Here is a 20,114-nt window from a genome sequence, read left to right on the forward strand (position 1 = left end):
GTAGATGGTCTATCCTTTAGCTTGAGAACTCACTTTTTGTAATGTACATCAATAGAAATCAATTCATCTGTACGTTTGGAAGGGAAGCAGTACCTCTTCTTATTACTGTCATAAAATGTTAAGTAAAATCTAAGTATTTTGATGCAACTGTGATTACAGATATATGAACATGTGTGACTGTAAGCATATCTGTGGTTTTGAAGGGCATTGAATCACTGTAATTGGACACTTAATAGTTTTTATTAGGTACGTGTCACATGGAATGCAAGCGAATTTATCTCTTTGATAAAGTATTTTATCTTTTGGTACTTACTTACAGAATATGAATGCCCAGTAGTTGTTAACCTGATGGTTCCAGTACTCCAGGAAATGTGTTCCAGTAGCCAAAAAAACATGTGTTCACACTTGACTTTAAAATTATCTCCAACATATTGATCATTAGACTTGGTCACAAACTGTGAAACTAGTCCTGTCAAACAGTATGTGTGAACTGTTACTTTAACTAAGTTTTGCAGAATGTTACAGTGTCCATAAAATATTATCAGACTACGTTGTAATTAAAAGATTTAAAGAAGTCCTGTTAAGTTCAGTAATTGTGTAGTACCTCAGATAGAGACATCATAATTAAATACAGTAAAATTATTTAGTTTAGGCTGTAATAAAAAATCCTAAGCTACAACAAAAAATCCCAGTCACAAACTTTTTTATGTAGTTGGGTTTTTTTTAATAATGCTTTAAAACAAGAAAGTTAGGCTTTAAAATTATGAATGTTGCTAGGGAGCAAGATATTTCCTTGTCAGAATTGTCAAAAGTCAATTTTAGCAGGCAGATAGACTATGATTCCTGACATACAAATGGATTTTTGGTGTTTATTTTCAGGTCTTGCCTTCATTGCAAAGCCATTTGTCATGCAGTCCCAGTTTCAGGGGGAGGAAATGAACAGAGGATAGTTCACAAAAGATTATTGAAGTTTTTCTTTGAGTTAGTAAAATCTGAAGTAGAGTATCTGACAAAAAGGTAGGTTTTATAGGATAATACATTCTTAATATTTTTCACAATTTCATATGCATTTCTGTATCTACAGCAGGTTGCATCCTGATTTTGGATATTCCTAATAAGATAATATTCTACAGAGATGGCAGTTTAGCATTTCTTTTTGTATTTTTAAATTATTAATATGCTTACTGTAATTTGTATAGGTTTTTTAATAATCATGACTTAAGGTCTCTTTTACCAGCCTGTTATTTCTCTATATTACAAGTTTCAGTAAGCATTTTATTTTGCTCATAAGGTTGTATTTTTAGCTTTGCAATGCTTTGATACTCATTCTTTAAGGTAGACAAGCAGTATTTTCCTTTCTTATTCAATTAACCTTTACCTTTGCCAGTGAGACAATTACCTTTCCTTAGTTTATCAAGTATAAAAATAGTCTTGGTTTTTCTCTACCTTTATACAGTAAAGGCAGCCTTTACTTTATGTAATATTAGCACAATATTAGCATTCCTTCAGTCTGACTGTAATAGTCATTATTTTACTTACTATTCATCAGAAATTGTGTCTGATCTTTCCCCACTTAAAGATTGCCAAACCTGTGTGTGTTTTGACAGAAGACAGTGTTTCTGTCTGGTAACTACAGTAATCAAAGCAGCATAAAGATTTAAGTTTTTTCACTTTCTTTTTTTTGCAGTTTGGTTGAAGGGACCAATTCACAGCATCAGCAAGTCAGGCCACAGACAGTTCTTCTAAACACCTTTTGGCTGGGAAGTGAAACCTCGGTGCTTTTTACCAAAAACATAAATATGTTAGCAGATTGGGTCATAACTTCCCATAGAAAATTGAACAGAAAAAATGATGTGAGTATGAATTTTATGCTTTAAAATAATGAAGACTGACATTTTTTTTAAAGGCATTCCTTTGTTCATTCCTTTGTGAGGAGTTATATGTAAGTATCACAGCTGCTTGTTATAGCTGCCTTTTGTTGTGAAGCATGCTGGTTTTTGCTCCACTAAAGGAAATGAATTAATCCATAAGATTCTCATATTGATCTGTAGAGAAGAAACGAATCATGAGTAGCTTGTTGGCTGCATTCAGATGTTCACATGCCCTTACCAGCAGGTGTTACTGTGGTCATTAGGGACACCAACTTAACACATCCTGTCAAACAATAAGGTGTAATGGAAAAGGTGATTATCTTATTTTACAGTGATTGTATTCAGGAAATGTTGGAAGGTGATAGCTGACAAAACTAATGTTTTGGGGTTTGGGTTTTTTTTTTTATTTTCTACAGATATGCATTATTTTATTTTAATAAATGCCACAGTTTTCTTTCCAAGTCCCTTGGTTTCATTTGGTATCTTCCCTAGGTCTTTTCAGAAAAATGGAATTGAAGGCAACTTAATTGCTGTTCTGTGACCTGCTGACCAGCAGGACATTGACCTGAAAGATACTGAGTGTCCTCTGTACCATCACTTTCTTTTCAGAAGCTAGAGGCCTTGTGAAACATCTTTGACTTCTAGATTCTCAAATAGAATACAAACTTACTGCTGTCTCTGCGTTCTCTTTTAAATTATTGTGAAAGCACAGAATAAATAGGTGCTTCATTCATTTTTTCAGTACAATAACAGAACAACAATAGAAAATGAAGTATTCTGGAGAAAAAAGCACTTTTAATATAATACCTAGTAGTTCTTCATTATGTTAAGAAAGAAGAAAGGTTAAACATAATGAGAGCTTCACTCATCTTACCTAGCCAGACCTCCTACCTTTTTTGAGGGCTATCAAAGCAAGACGTTCTGAAAGAGTGCTGCCTTTTATCTTCGGTCAAGATATTAAAAAAGTGCCTAAAATTGGGTTTCTATACCTGTATTTATATTTAAACAACCTACCTTTTCAAAGGTACTGAGCACCAAGCAGGCTTGCATTCAGTTGGTGTCAGTGGCCATTCTGTTTCTTTGGAAAAAGACTGCTTTCATATGTTCCTGGTGTTGAATCTGCAGTTCAAGTATAGGCACCATTTTCTTTTTTCTACTATGCCTTCCTTTGATAAGTTCCAGCACTTTATGCCATACCTTTTTCTTAAACCATTATTTGCATAAGCAGAATAATCACTTGTGTCAGAGTGTAATATGTATATGAAAAATAAAGAATAAAACAACATAAAATATAGAGACCTACCTCTTGTTTAGATTCTATTTTCTTTATATACATGTATATAATTATTGTACTTTGTAGTATGTAAGAATTGTACTTACAAGGCCTCTGGCTTTTGAAAAGAAAGAGGTGGTATACAGAACACTCCATCTTTCAGGTCAATGTCCTGCTGGTCAGCAGGTTACAGAACAGCAATTAAGTTGCCTTCAATTTGGTTTGTATTGTACATGTATATAAGAATTTGTACAATATCCCTGGAGATACGAATTCTAGCCTTAAAAAGCACCTTGTTGGCTCATATATCTGTAATGTTGTATGTTCTTTTTTACAGCTTTATTCATTAATTATTTCACTTCCTTTCCATTTGCATTTTTGGGCAAAAATAAACTCTGAAACAAAATACTATATTTTTATGGTCAAAAATACTATGTTTTTCTGCATTCTCAATTTTATTATACTAAAAGTTGATATGCTGATTTTTCCATATATTCAGAGAGTCATTTAAAATTCCATGACATAGTTGAAAAGGTCATTCAGAAATCCAAAGGAGCAAGTCCTCCCCACTTGTTTTTTTTCTCTGTATTTTTTTATTATTTTAGAGATGCATAAGTAAAACCAGAGTATTTCCATTTCATTAAATATAGAATATTGGATATGAAATTTCCCTTCCTGTCTTGAGTTTAAAGGTATGTGTCATTGTTATCAGTTTTGTTTTTTTAAACACTCCTTGCTTAAGAGGCAGTACATTGGTGAGAATCATGTAAGGCCATTCAGAAGGATAAATGGAACTAATGACTCGGGATAGTCTTATTATCTGCATAGGCACAGAAATTAAGTGTTTTATAGCACTGTGTAAAGTGGTGACCATGTTTCCCAGTTTTACGAGCGTGTTAGCTGGTGGGAAGAAACAGGCATGCCAGTTTTAATACACTCAACTTCTGTGCAGTTCTCCAATGAAAATATCTGTACATAAAAACAAGTAAATAATTTAATTTTTATTGGGATATATCTAACACATTCTTTCCTACATGGTAAAAGTGGGAAATTATTTTTTCTTCTTTAGCTTTTTAGAACCAGCTTGATTCTAAGATTGCAGCAAATCATCACTGGAGGGAAGATACTGTGTATGTTTCCTCGCTTCCAGTGCTGATTTGTTGCAAAGTTGTGGTTTATAAATGTGTGTGTTTGTAGAAAGAGCAATCCAGAAGCAATTGTAATACTCTTAACTGTGAAAATCCGTTCTGAAATTCTGAGTTACTGGCTTCCTTGGCTTACTTACTCTGAAGGTATTTCACTGTTGCTATCTATTATAACCTACATCAGAAAAAAAACAAAAAGAAAGAATGAAGGGCTGTAAAGTCTTAAGTTACATATATGAGTGTAATTGCTTTCTGGTGTTTGATAGATGTTAGTTTATCTTAAAAATACCTGAAAGTACCAATATAGTATACTTGAAGTTAAAAATGCGCTGCCAGATAACATACAAGTTTTTCCATGACTTGAGATCTTCAGATCAATATCAAACATACTTCTAATATAAATAATATTTTTTATTTATTATATTATTTAAATAGGTTTGATACAGAAATTACTGGGTCAAGGTTCTTTGACTCAAAGCTGTTAATTCAATTTAAAAATTTACGAAGCAACCTGTATATGGCTTATAACACTTTGAGTAGCATTGAGCGATTGCATGGCTTTTAATATTGCCACAGAAATGCTTTTCATTCCTGATACTACTGGTGGTTTTTTTTGTCCTGAAAACAGCTGTCTTGCTTAACCTGACAAGTGAAAGAAGACATTAATTCCATTTTTTCGTTGTATCATCTTACACATTTCTAATTTGTCTTCTTCCCTGTTTCAAGTACTATTACCTGGTATAAGTTTGTGTGGTGTAAATTTATAGATCTAAATGTCTTTTTGGTCTAGCTGTCACTGCCATTAGTTTTCTTGGAAGTATGTTTCAGGCACTTCCGGAATACTGCATTTACACCATATGAAAAAAAACTGTAAAGAACAACTAAAATAACTCTGTAACTCCAAAAATTTAAGATGAATTTTCCCATGACTTAAAAACTTTCCTGTAAAACTTCTATGTGTACTAAAACACACAGTGAAACTTCTGTCACTGTCGTGCTGTACTTGGCAAAGCACTAAATGGAACAGCAATGTAGGAATTGTATTTGCTAAGCTGGCAGACATCAGTTGTACTGATGTGACCTTTGAATGCTAACACAGCCTCTTCCCACTTCAATGCTTTTCTTAGTTAGATAGCTTTGATTCTCAACAATAAGAACAAGGAAGTGAATTTTGAAAAAAAGTTTAACTGGACCTTACTTTATTTGCTGTGTATGTTGTAGTGGGTTGACTCTAGCTGGCAGGTAGGTGCCCACTCAGCCTCTCATTCACCAGCCCTGTAGTGTGATGATGGAGAGAACTGGAAGGGCAAAAACTAGAAAACTCATGGCTTGAGATGAAGGAAGTTTAATATGTGAAGCAAAGCTGCATGCACAAGCAAAGCAAAACAAGGAATTCATTCAGTGCTTCCCATCAGCAGGCAGATGTCCAGCGGTTTCCTGGATATGAGGGCTTCATTATGTGTAAGTGGTTACTTGGCAAGGCTGTCACCATGACCCCAAAATGTCCCCCCTTTCATCCTCTTTCCCCAGCTTTTATTGCTGCACATAACACTCTATGGCATGGGATATCTCATGGTCATTTTGGGTCAGCTGTCCTGGCTGTGCCACCTCCCAGCTTCTTGCTGTGGGGACAGAGCAGGACAAAGTCAAGGCCTTGGTGCTCTCATACATGATAACAATTCCTACGTTTAATGGAAATGCTTCTTTTTCCTTTTTAATTTTGCATGTGTTTTCATTACTGTGTTTGTATTGGTTTGTGGTTGATATGAAAATATTTTCAGAACAGATGATGATTTCAGTAAATTGGAGTATTTCCCCCTCACGTGGCATTGAATCATTTCAAAATACTAAGAAGGTCTTGGGTTTTATTACCATTGTTTTACCAAAATGGCAACCAAGCCCATACCAGTTGGCAGTATGTAGTTTGTCAGTGTGCAGAGATACTTAGCTGTGCAAATGTAGTTGCAACTAGGGTACCAGCCACATTTATTATGCATCTATATATGTGACTGCAAAACATTAATATCTGCAGTATTAACAGTATTTGAATTTGCTGCCTCAAGGTCAGCTTTTGCTCCCCGCTGCTTTCACCCACATTTTACTCGTGTGTGAACAAATACATTCATCTATCTCAGATTATGATATATTGTCTTGATGCCTCCTACAGAAAATACATTTTGTGTTTTGTATCATGACTGTTTTGTGCAGGTTTGGGGGAGAAAAAGGTAAGGCTAATTCTCATATGTATACTCTTTCTAAATTTGCAGCTGCTAGTCTCTTTGGAATTTTTGGTAGCAGAAGAAAGTTTCCTGATCCCACAAACTGGCAAAGTTTGATCCCATTGTGCATGTTGGTTTAGACAGGACATTTTCAAATAATATACTTATTCAGTGCCAAGTCTTAACGGATGTGGCATTGACAGCATATTAATTTTGTTGACCTGTCTGCAACAGTTAACCTTGGAGCAGAAAAAGGCAAAACAGTAAAAAAGTGATGTGGCATCGGAGTGGTTTTTTATCTAAAGAAGTTCTCTAGTGTTATTACTGGTACATTATCTGTGTCAATTTTTTATACACTATGGGTCTATAGATAATCTTTTTCTATCTTGCTTTTTTATGTAGGCTTTCATATGTGAAGTAATTGGTCTATTAAATGCAATTCTTGGAACTGTAGTGGAGTATTGGATCATCTCAAGTTTGCTTATGGGCAGAAATGTGTTCCATCAAATATCTGATGATTTGGCACAGTACCTTGCCATTGCATGTGATGGTGAGTATTTGAAAGGCGACACTAAAGTCCTCAATAAAATTCTCGGTTTACTTCCAAGTTTTATTTTACCTTGTGTTGCATATGTGCACTCTTATGGCATGATGTGTATGTATGCAGGAAACTGTTTTATTGTGTGTTGTTGTGAGTATGCATCTATCTGTCTCCCAAGATCAAATGGAACAGGCTTTCATATTAAAATTCTTCTAAATAGATCTCAGTAGGTGTTAATGTGAAAGCATGACCACACAGTATGAAGAATAAAAGAAGTAAAAAAAAAAACCTTTGGAAAATCTTTGGATCTCTCCTGTAAGTTTAGGAAGAGCTGAAAGCATATGATAATAAACCATAACTTCAGAGAGGCAACTGGAGATACCTTAGCTAAGACAGGTTCTCAGGTGACATTTTTCACTCCACAAACTTAATTTTTTTTTTTACTAAAGACACTTCATCCGTGAGTCCTGAAGTTATCCTGCTCTTAGGTCCACGCAGACTCCAAATGAAACATTTCACTGTTTTGTTCTACATCCCTAACAGACTTTATCTGGGGGGAAGAAGAGGAAAACTCCAACTAACCAAATGACTCAGTATTGTTCCTCTTCATTAAATATACTAGATAAGGAGAAATGTAACAATTCAAATATCATTTAACTTGGCATGTTTGTTGAGGTATCTGACCTTTTAGCAACTATAGAATGAGGAACTCAAAAGACAAGAAAAAATAGCCTCAAGAAAACTACTTAGTGCTTTAATTTAATTTTGAAACTTAATTCCAACAAAAACTTCTCCCTGGTTAGGAAATATGGACATCCTGGTTTCAGTCATTATTTTGTCTAAAGATAGGTGTACACAGGCTTCATTTATAGTGTCTTCTCCTTGAACACTTGAGAAGAGCTATCCTGAAAAAAATAAACTAAAATCTTAGTCTCTAGACAAATAGCTCTACTCCAGTCTTGTAGAAAGCAAATCACCAGAGCTATTATAGCCTCCTTTAGATCATAGAAGGCCAAATCAGTTGGAACTTTATCAATGGGGCTTTTAGTACCTACTACGATGCCATCTTTCCAACAGATTTTCTAGCTGTCATGTAATAGGGAGAATCTTTAATACGTATTTTTGTAAGACTTTCTTACTTTCCAGTATACAAATGGAAAATTATACTTTCTATGCTCTCCTTTATTGAGAGGATTCACAAGAACAGCATTCACAGTCTGGTTATAAAGAGAGAAGGTTATTTGATCTACTGGTGATCACTGCTGCTTGGTTCAGTCCACAGCGCTTAAAATCTTTTAAACTGTTGCAGAGTTCTCCTAAATTCTGTTGCTTTTGAAGAAGAAAAGGTCTGTACTCTCAAAACTTGTGTTTCTGTTCTTGAGCCTTATCTTAAGCCTTATCTTGAGCCAATTAACGTTAATGTCTTAACAGTTAATGTATGAGTACTATTTAGCAGAATAGAGTAGTCCCTTAATACAGTAAAGACTTTCTTCCTCACGACAGCCCTTGTTTTCCACTTGTTTCAGTTGCTATTTTGAAAAAAATTAATTTGCTGATTCCACAAAATACAAATTCTTGCCACCCTATAAGAAAAATCAGTCATTCTGTCTCCTTTTCCAAAACCAAAGGAAGGTAGCCCATATATATGCCATATATATTGAGGTAGATATATATTCTTCAGCCATTTTCTGGTTTTTGGTTGGTTGGTTGGCTTTTAAACAGTATGAACTATTTGGCACATCTGAATGAGGTTGAAATTTGCTTACATTCATTTTTAATGTAGAGTTTATAGGTCACCCTGCATTACTTGTTCTTTGTTCATGTGTTACACATTTTGTTTGAATTGCGTTTTGTATTGTGTCACTTACAGATTTTAAAGGTGATCGCTTGCGTAATTTCCCAAATAAATCATTCTCAAAACCAAGATGTAGCTTGTCTAGGATTGTATTTAGAGTGAAGGTTTTTTAAAAGTTTCACATAAAAAGTGGTACTTTGCTTTTTAAAATCTGTTGACCATTCTCTTAGAAGCTGGTCTTATTATCAGATGATGGATATAATCTTTTTTAATATGAGCATTTTTAGTATTTTTCCTAGAGACTAGCTTCTGAATCTGCAATAGCAGGAAGAAAAAAAACATCTGTGAGAGCTATCTTCTAGGTAACTCTAAATGTACAGGTTTGTATATTCTTATTTTAAGGCTTTCTCTTCCTCCCTATTCCGTGTATTTTTATCCAGATTTTTCAGTGCATGAATTAGAAAAGTTCATTTGTTCCATACCATCCCTCTGGCTTCAAATGTTTGTTGCAGAAGCAGTTTTTAAAAAAGTGTGTTTACAGAAGAGTATAACTATTTCTGCAGAACCTCTTTCTCTTCAGAAAATAGTAAGTAACTCATCTATCTAACATCACACTCAAGTATTTTACAAGTAATTGGATTCATGGAAGTCTTGGAAAATATCTTTCTTTTGTGGTCTAAGGTCACGCTCATGGCATGCATTGTCTTCCACCTGTAGATAGACTGTACTGCATTTAGATGTTTCTTTGATGGAGACCTTAATTTAAAAACAATGGTAAGATTTTCCTTACCAAAGAATCTGTAACACCCAAGTCACCTGTTTACATTCAATTAACATTAAAGGTCACCATGAAAGCTTTTTAAAGCGATCTCTGATGTAAACACTTTGTTGCAGTGTTATATTTGTAATTAAGGAAAATGTGTATGATTTTCGTGGGTTATATTTTCCTTCATTTTTTTTGCAGAGATGATGGTCTGTTATTCTGTTGGGTCCAAGCATTTGTTATATACAAGATTTTAAGACTTTGAATGACAGTGTTTTCTTGTGATTTTTTTCCTCTTAAGAACTTTCTCCTACTTGCAAACCTTTTCCTGCCTTCAAATCACAATTTCTGATAGCTGATGACGAAATATATGGTGAAAACTGTGAAAGAAATTCTCAAAACCAGGACTACTGGCAGGATGCAGGCTAATCAGGGAGATCACACAGTAATGACATACCCTAACTTAGAGCTTCATTTCAATAATCTTAATACTAATGAATAAACAGAACATGGAATCCATAACTGTTTCTATATGTCCTAAAATTCTCCAGCTAGAGTCAAAGAAAAAGAAATTTACACTTTTATATATTTGCCATACATAAGTTTTCCTGAATTTTACATGAGCTATTCTGAATAGAGAACATTGTTTATTAATACATCATGTTTAAACAGAGCTTGAACAAAGGACTGTCAGAATTTTAAAAATAAACCAGGTCTATGTCTAATATTTAGCATATGTTGCCAGCACATATGCAGCAGCAATTGCTATTTTTAGTATTGCCATGACTGCTGATCACTCTCTGCAACTACTTACATGTAAATTTTTGTAGTTCTTGAAATAAGTTCTTGTGCTTTTTATGGCTTTCTTTAACATTACTGTGCCTCCTTTCTCTTTCCCTGTAATAAATAATAACTATTGTCCAATTTTGCCAGCTCTTCTCATACAGCATCTTATCAGCTAAGCTCTTCTATGGGTTTAAATGGTGACCTGCTACTCTCTGTCAGTAAATGTGAAGTGAAGGTGCAATTAAGGTGTCCTTCACCCATTGCAAGTTGCCTGCAGAATCTACAGTGATCTCCTAGATACTCAAAGCCTTCTTTAATATCTTTCTTCATGTATTATTATTGTGCAGTCATTGAATGAGTCTCCTCAGTGGACTTTTTCCTCTGCTTTTGCAAAACTGCAGAAACTTACAAGACTTTAAAATGAATGGTGTAGGTGGGTTGGAAGCTCTTTATTACAAGAAAGAAGCCATCTCTACAATGTCCGAAGCTATCCTACTAGTGGGACAGCACCTAAGAAAGAACTAGCTTATTACACTCGCAATGCTTAAGGGCTTGATCCAGGCCCTCATCTTATAAGAAATGAAGGAGGGGAGTGAGTATTTTTTTACCAAATTACCCCCTGGGTTTTGCTCCCTGGGTTGCGAGCAGGAAGCTTGTAAATATTTTCATTAAGTACCTGAGAATCAATTAGCTTTACTTCAGTCTTACAGCCGCAAAAATGATCAAAATTTTCTCAGCTACCAAAGATCTATGTCAGAAGTCTAGAATTTCCTGCTTTCTGGCTCAGACACAACCCACCCACCTGAGGCCAGCACAAAGAGTGAATTACAAGAACACAAAATAAAATTGCAGAAGACAGCTTTAAACAATCTATATATGCCATCACTTAGGATCATATTTTTAAAAATGTAGGTACTGCAACCCGTGGGTGGTGGATCACTGCTTTGCATCATGGGTGACAAAAAATTGACTGCATTTTAATTTAGTGTATGCAAAGAAATTGAAAATGTTACTTTTGCAACAGGTCGGTTCCTATTTGCCTGTTTTGCAAGAGATAGGGATGCATGAAGCAAGAGAGATACACAAACCAAAGAAAATAGGGCAGTGGCCATGCCCTGAGTCTCAAAGGGCATTACAGATGCTAAATGGCAATAAGAACGAAGTCAGAGTGCTGCCTGATCTACCGTAAGTAATACCTATAACATCACCAGTTTTATTCTGCTCTGGGGGACAGCTTCTGACCTGACACATTTCCTGAACTTTATATGACCTGTTTTGTTGTCTGCAAATCAGCTGCAACTGTCAGAAAGCTCCATTATAAACCTCTAACACCTCTGGGCTGGGGTTCCCCCTTTCTCCCCATTATCCATCTCAGTCTGTATGCAGTCTGATGTAGGTATATTTTCCCAATATTAAAGGGTGCATAGAGAAGTTGAACCATTCATAGAATTAACTTTAAAGAAAGTTTAATTGTGGGTAATTTAATTTTATTACAGTTTTAAATACAGTTATAATTAAATGAAATAAAAAGTATGTAATTACGTTTCAGAAATTACTCTGAAATTCATAGAGGATCTAAGTATGGTGTATTTTAAAGCATTAAGTACACATACGTTATCTGAAAATGTGGAATAGTAGTTTTAGACACGTTCCCTTTGCTCTGTCTTCAGTGGCTTAATCTTTAAAAAGCGCCCTCCATTGACACAGATGGTTGGAGCAGAAGCAGAAGGTGAGGCTGCATATACCAAAGAAAATCACCGCCGTTTGGCTGAAGAGGCACATTTTAACAGAAGAAATATTAAAGGTATTCCATACATCTAATTTGTGTTAAGAAATTTATATGATTAGAATCAACAGTTTCAGGTTTAAAAATCTTGTCCTGGTAAGTGCTGACTAAAATTATGGCTTATACCCAAGAATTACTTTCTTACGGTTCATATTCCTTTTTTCTGATGTGTATTTAAAAGGAGGATTTGTATATATGGTGGAATAAAGCTGCCTTCATCAGTCCCTTCCCCCTCCTAGATATTAAATACAGTGTACAGCTTGTGCAAGCTCATTCCAGTCTTGCCTGCCTTACTTTACTCATCCACCTCAACCTGTGCTTGGTAGGATCAACGTCTTCTGATTTGAAAGTATAATTCAGTCTTCATCTCTTTCAGTCCTAGACATTTTGTGAACAAAGACTGAGGAGTATGCTATGTTACATAGCTGTGTTAAGCATATGGACTGTTTTCTCCCAGGCATTCAGCCCAGACTATGAAAGGCATTTGGCTTTTGTCTTAGCTACACTGGAACCCAAGTACCTAAGGAATAAAACAGCACTGCAGTCATTTGGTTTCAGCTTATTAAACAAATATAATAAATCATACTTTACATGAGTCTTTACCTGAACAGAATTACTTGCTGGAACTACTTTTTGTCATCATCATCAGAAATTTACATATATTGCTTAAAACACAATTATATTAATATGACACCCAAGAGAAGGCTTAAAAACACTTAGCAAAAGGAAGCTGGGATTGTTCAAAAAATTAAAACCATAATTGTATTACGAACAGTGAAGGACAAAAAAACCCTAACCCTCTTTTGGGATTTAAGAGAGCTTCAGTAACAGAGCCAGGCCATGTATTTTTAAAAGTGGTTCCCTTTCTCGTTATTGCCTTTGCAAGTAAAATTGATGTGAATTATTACATACTGACTTCTACAAAGAAAAGTGAGCTAGAGGACTAGGGCAAAAAAGAAATCCAAACTGCTTTTTATCTATTCTTTCCCTGCCAACATTGCAAGTGGTATCTTCTGTTGCAAGAATGAGTATGGAGCTGACAGATTTACATAGTGAAGGTATTAATGTAATAAAATACACCATCTAAATCTTATCACAAATGCTGAGAGGTTTAGCCTGAGATATTTTTCATTTCCAAGATGTTTGTTACATCATTTTTCACCTGGTGTCAAGATCTTTCTCTGGCTCTTGTTCAAACGTGATCATTTAGTGAAAGCAAAACAGGTTTTAGAATGGCTCTGAAGTTTTTATCATGTAGAAACTAATGGTGTCTTTACATATAAGTAGCAGTTCTCAGTTGCTTGCTGTTCAATTTTTCACACTTACTGCAGCTTTACATGGTATTAAGGCTTAGCATTTTTTTTATTTTCCAGAGGATTTTCTCTCTTTTATTATTATTAAGACCTCTTCGTTTATTTCTCTCTCTTTCCCCCCTCCCTTGCTACTGTAGCCAAGTTAGCCTATTGAGAAACAGCAAACCATCTGTTAACAGATTTGAAGTTCTGAATTATACTTGAGTGTGTAGAGGCACTCGTGCTTAGCCAGAAACATTCATTTGAATTAAGCTATAAATGCTGTGTAAAAAGAACCATACATTTTAACAGAGGTTCATGAATAAATTTAAGGGAGGGCAACTGCGCTCTAAAGTTTTATTGCTTCAAAACCCAGTATTTTTGGTGTTCTGTGATCACTTGGTGCTTTATAGTGTGATTGAAGCTTTAAACCTTGAACTGGGGGGAGATAATTCCTGTGTTAAACCGTTTGCAATACAATTTCATTGCTGGATCTCTAGTGGAACAGAAGCTCTGTGGGTTTTTTTTGAATTTTCTTGAAAGATGGTTAAACAGGATAAAGGAAAATCTTACTCATTATTGAATTTTCTGGCATATAGCCAGGTCTCCTAGTTCCAGGCACTTTGATTATTTTCTTTAGTTGCTATCTTGCCTAGTCTAGTGTAATCTATTAATTTTTTATGGTAGGAGAGACAGCCCTGCATAAAGCTTGCATAAGTAACAAAGTGGACAGATTGATTCGGCTTCTCTCTTTGCCTGGAACAGACATTAATGTTAAAGGTAAGTTATTCACTTTCTCTACAGAACTAATAAGTAAAGAACTGTATCAATACCTGTTTGGTAATACGGTTTATATTTATACTATTAAAACTGTCTTTATTACTTTAAAGACCACAAAATGAAGACTTTTTTGCAAACATTAAGGAAAGATTAATTTATTGCTGAAGTGTGTTTTAGTATCACATTTTCTGTTGATTTTTTTTAAATACTTATTCAATATTTTTCCGATATTTTCCAATCTGATTTCTTGGTTTGAAATCACTAGCTGCCACTGTGATGAATAATAAAAAGCAAAGTGCTTTGCTGTCTAATGAATTGCATTATTAACATTTTAATACTACTTCTGCCGTTTTTAAAACTTCCCTTGATTTATAATTCAGACTATGCTGGCTGGACGCCTTTGCATGAAGCCTGTAACCATGGCAGCACAGTGTGTGTCCGTGAAATTTTGCAGCGTTGTCCAGCGGTAGACCTGCTCAGTCAAGTGGACGGGGTGACTCCTTTGCATGATGCACTGTCAAATGGACATGTAGAAATTGGCAAGCTGCTACTTCAGTATGGGGGTGAGTGCATTTGTGCTAAACCGGTTTAGGTAAATTATCCACTGTTCTGAGTCCATATGAAGTTCGTGGTGTTTTTCTTAATAGTTGCTTAAAATACAATGTTATTATGAAATATTTATTTTTAAGCATTTTTAAGCCAAACTGGTTTGGTCACAATAAAAATAATACTGTTTTCACACGTATCTTGATCAGCTGAATATGAAATTAACCAGGATTTTCACATTTTTTACAATATGGTAATGTTTTTCTTCTGCATTTTACACCATATGCATTGTAACTATATCCTCCAAACTCATTAATGAAGATAAAGATTACCCAGTAAAGCTAAGGGTTTTATTTTGTTTTGATCTATTTTTACCACAATGCAAAAATAGATCAGCATATCTCTATATAATCATGTATTTCAACAGAAATTTGGTCAGCATTTATGAAAATTAATGTGATGGTCTTTGAAGAGCACAATTAGCTTAGCAATTAGTTTAAGAAAGGAATCTATATTGTAATCATAACTGCTGTTTAGGGATAATAGTGGGAGGGGTGTCTTAGTTTCTAAAAAAAATATACATTGCCCCTTAGGCAGGCATGGTAAATGTTTTGAACATTATTTTGACATGGAACTTGTATCTTGTCTTGAAATATACAGCATCAATATAATTAACTTAGCATGTTGTTTAAAAAACAACTGCAGAGAATGTTCTTGGATAGCAGTTCTTCCATCTTTTAATTCATTTACTAAAGCAAATAGTTGTGATAGCCTTACCATTAGCCTACTTTGTCAGTTTAATCTCTGTGCATTATACACCAGGACCAGATTTTTTCAATAAAAATCATTCTATGTATTCCCATGAGACAGAAGAATGCACTGTATTTAGATGACCTATTACTTAATTAAGGTAGAGAAACAGAATTTTGTTTCATTCTTGGCATGAGATCTTCTGTATTTACAGTCTTCTCCTGCCCCCTAAAGGCTATTTCTGTGCCTGTTGTGCAAGCACCAGCTGATAATCAATACATTTCTCTACCGTTCTACCTCTGTGTTTGCTGAGCCTCAAATCTGTGGCTCCCAGGTGTTCTGTATATCTACTGAACCATGTATCTGACATGCCAAGCCAATACCTGGGCTCAGTTCCATCGGTCTAAGTGATGCAATAGCCAATATTATAGTAAGCTCAGCTCCTCAGTTTGGAAATGGCATTGAACAGACAGATGTACATTTTTTCTAGGCTATTGTGAAGAATAGGTAGTGGATGATTCTGTTGTCCTAGGGGAAGAGCTCTACTTGCACTTGCATTCATCAAGGTTTTCTAGCAGCTGTGAGGTTGCGTATACCCTTATCTTTGCCTTTGTCACACTCTGGTTTTTGGCCTGTCACATAACTGACAAGACTGTGGTAGAAGGCATGTTACTCATTGAGTGTGAATTTACTCAGCTCAATAATTTAGAACACCTCTGTCTCTAGAAACCTTCAGCTTGCAAATAATCAGTGACGACATAAAATGATACAGCTTTCATCACATCATAGTTAAAACCTCTAGCATGGATATGTAATGCAGTAAATTACCTCTTGTTATTAAAATATATTTCTGAAACTGTATTTAAGTTAAAATGGCATAGTTCCTTTAGCACAGTAACCCACGTGTAAGAGGATTCCTGATGTGTTCATCTTTGAAAACCACCACCTGTAGCATATTAATAGCCTTCTTTTTTTTTTTTCTAGTGCAGCCTTTCTTAAGCTTATGAAGTCATCTGTAAACTGTTTAAATATTAATATCTTCATTGTACTAATAAACTGGAAATGCCAGAAGAATGTAGTAAAATCTGAACAAGTAAACAATGTCCCATTTACTTACTTTAAAACTATTTGAGTGATTACTTTTTGCATTTCATAAGTCTGTTAAGATGAAATTTTGAAATTCATTTGTTGGGGGAGACCAAGATTCCTACCTCAATAGTTTACCTTGCTGCACAATCTAAGACAGGGATGGCCACAGCATCTGGACCAGTAGAAGAAAGACCGTCATAGCAACATGCATTTAATTTGGAGTCAGTGTCAGCAAATAACCTGGTCTATAAAAGGCTTAATAGAATTTTACAGCAGTAATAACATTAAGTTTTTACATACTCTGTGTAAATTAAGACAATACTGAAAAGAAATTGTTACAAAGGGTCTCTGCATGTTCTAGATTGTGTTGTAAATGTGTAACTTATCACAGACTTATCACGGCGGACACACATCAACATAGCATAACAAAAAGGAATTTAAACAGACTTCTAGCTTTTGGGGAGGAGATGTGAGGGGGAATCTTGTTTGGCTGCCAAATTTAAATACTGTTATTAATGTTTATATTTTTCCTGCAGGACCAGTTCTTCTACAGCAGAGGGATTGCACTGGAAAATTCCCACTGGATTATGTTGAGTCCATCCCAGTAAAGCAAGAACTTTTGAATGTTGTTCATCTGGAAGAGAGGATTGAAAGCTTCTATGAACACACAGATCAAGATTTTTACAGTCAGCAGAGAGAACTGTTGATGATTTTATTTAATAAGATGCTGTTGAATTTTTGTTCAGTTTATAATCTGTCTTCACCCTTTACTTTAACTCTCAGAGAGGTAGGTTGTTCAAATGTACTTCCAGTAATGGCTCTTGGTAACTGTGAGATGAAAAATACATCTTCTGCAGATTGGCTAGTAGATACATATTTTAGAGAGCTAGAAACTTTTCAAAAGCTTCCACAGTTTCTTCAGGAAATATCTGCAAATATGGATTTCTTCCCTGGGGATCAGATGAAGGCTTTATTAGCTACTCTGGAAACCATGGTAGAGGCATTCAAGCTCTTTGCTTAGATCGTTTTAACAACAAAGAAACTGCGCTGGTTGAATCCTTGAGCTTTCACCCTTGGTGCTGGCCTAAATTTTTTCTGGCAACTGAAGCAGTACAGATTTCACAGCCTACACAAGCCCTACACGATAGTATCTCTCATGTTGTTAATACTTTCCTCTAGCAGAACCTGCAAGTCAGATGCATTGGATCAATGCACTTTTGAGGCATTTTTTTCCAATACTAATGCCTTCTAGTTTTCTAGCAGATCTGGATGCATCTGACCACCTGTGCTATATCATTTGTACTAAGTTAAACTTTGCATTTTCAGTCCTGGGAATCTTTGTTACCCATCTCATGCCATAGTTTACTTTGGTTTCCAGAAGTACTGTTGCAAAAACAAGCAATATTTCCTTTAAAAAGGCTTGTGTCTACCTATTTTAATATCCTTTAATAAAAGTAATATTACAGATATCTGTCATTAAAACATGTTGAAAAGTGAATTCCTTCTATCCATTTTTGTCTTGTCTTGTAAAATTAAAAACACCGTGTAAAATTAAAATCAGAAGGTAGTATATCTGTATTTACAGAATGGATGTACTAGCATTTCACATGCCTTTGTGAATTTCATAGAAATGTTTACACAAAGGTGTGTGGAAAATCTTCTCCCTTGTCAGCATGCAGTGCTTGTGGTCACATTCATTTCTGCAGTGGCTGAGTTGAGGAGGCTGGTGCAGATAGTCAGGTGATTTGCACTATTCCAGTGGGGACCCTAGAGCTTTAAAATGACCAAGTCATTCTGCTGCTTCCCAGTACATTGACTTGTCAAAGGGCCAAATCTACCCACAGCATAATATACAGAGTCCTTGGCTGTGCTGCAACTTGTGTTGGCTTGCAGTTGTTTGATAAATCCATTACACTGGGAGTGTGTAAAATGATCTGGTAACAGTCCTGGGATTCCCTCAACTAAGGATGCCAATGGTAGCAGTGGCACAAATCTAGTTATGTTGGCAGGGAAATTTACAGATGATTAGACAAAATGATCTAAGTGTATACTGGGCATCAGATTCTGACACTAAATATAGATCTGAAAAAGTACACCCCATTTAGTATGAGACTTGTTCTTTATTCTGTAAACATGCAAACTACATACAATAAACCCTCTGAACTAATCTTCTAATTTAAAATTGTGTGCTACATATTCTATCAGATGGTCCTTTTAATTAATTAAGAGAAAATCCTGTGCTGTTCCTTAAAAGATGTTGAGGATCATGAGGCAGCTGAACTACATTATTGTGTTGCATGGGGCTGAGGATGGCGAACAGTTACATATTTTGGAGATGTCTTATTGCATATGTACACAGCAACAAGTACTTTTCCTGCCTTGTGTCTTGTAGGGTGCCGAATTCATCTCAGACTAGGGTCTGGGAAGAGACACTGGTTAAGGTAGTTTATTTCTTCCAGGGGGAGTGAAGGGAGTGCTGCTTTAGAATGAGAATACCTTATAGTTTTCTAAAAGATTCAATAATAAATTAGGAGTAGTTTAAAATCATAGCAAGGAAGGTACTAGTTAGTGACACTTCCAATTCTTCTGTAATAGCCATTTACAGTATTTTAAGAAGAACCCTTAAAGAAAAGGTGTAAATAATAGCTGCTTCTAAAGCTGATGTTGGTTGACCAGAGGGAATGTTGATGCAGCTGGCTTGGGACACATTAAAACTTCCATTTAGCCTTTCTGCAGCTGAGACACATGATCTCAAAGCAATCTGCTGAAGATGGTCAGACTGAGTTGGTCTGAGAAGCAGACCTTCATTGTGTGGAGTGGTTATTAATGACTGATTATTATTTTTATACATTCATGCAGAACAGCCTGCTCTAATGGAGTAAAGGGACAGTGAATACTGGGTTTGTTTTTGTTTCTGCACTTTCTATTTTTCTCTAGTAAGAAAGCAAAAGTGAAAAAATATCATGTATGGGATGAACGACTAAACATCAGTATTCCCTGTTGCAGGATGCAATAAAAGAAATACTATATACGTACATTCTAAACAATGCAAAATATGCATTTAAGTTGGCAATATTAACATTTTCTTTAGTCATGAATTTGAACAGTAGTCGGAAATTTGAAATAATGACTTGGAGAACCACAGAAAAAACTTCTGGTGGATCTGGAAAAGCAAATGCTTCAAAATATTTGTATCTATTTCTAATACATTAGTGAATACTGAATAAAATGAAAGCTGGAAAAACATTATTTTGGTCTGATAAAAGGTGATTCTGCTTATATATCCAAGATATCCTTACAATATTTTGCTATTATGTGTTTTTTCCTATATAAATGACATCTTAATAATTTAGAAGCCCTACTTACCTATTTAAATTAATTTCAAGTACCTCTCTGCAAGATGCTGTAAAATAGATAGCATATGCTGAATGAACATTATTAACATTGCAAAATGAAACATTCAGAAGTTAGCAAATGC

At 35.2% G+C, this 20,114-nt stretch overlaps 1 protein-coding gene across 1 annotated transcript in view; it reads left to right on the forward strand.

The window, feature by feature from the left end:
* SLF1 (SMC5-SMC6 complex localization factor 1) overlaps nt 1–19,882 on the forward strand; it is a 34,944-nt gene extending 15,062 nt beyond the window's left edge. Inside the window, exons 10-18 of the mRNA XM_031046206.2 lie at nt 880–1,017; nt 1,688–1,853; nt 6,911–7,058; nt 9,285–9,430; nt 11,418–11,578; nt 12,064–12,197; nt 14,159–14,251; nt 14,632–14,814; nt 17,173–19,882. Of these exons, the coding sequence (XP_030902066.2) occupies nt 880–1,017; nt 1,688–1,853; nt 6,911–7,058; nt 9,285–9,430; nt 11,418–11,578; nt 12,064–12,197; nt 14,159–14,251; nt 14,632–14,814; nt 17,173–17,657 (1,654 nt within the window). The 3' untranslated portion in view covers nt 17,658–19,882. The remainder of the gene's footprint in view (nt 1–879; nt 1,018–1,687; nt 1,854–6,910; nt 7,059–9,284; nt 9,431–11,417; nt 11,579–12,063; nt 12,198–14,158; nt 14,252–14,631; nt 14,815–17,172) is intronic.
* Nucleotides 19,883–20,114: the final 232 nt, after the last annotated feature.

This window comes from Melopsittacus undulatus, chromosome Z (assembly GCF_012275295.1).
Source record: "Melopsittacus undulatus isolate bMelUnd1 chromosome Z, bMelUnd1.mat.Z, whole genome shotgun sequence".
NCBI lineage: Eukaryota > Metazoa > Chordata > Aves > Psittaciformes > Psittaculidae > Melopsittacus > Melopsittacus undulatus.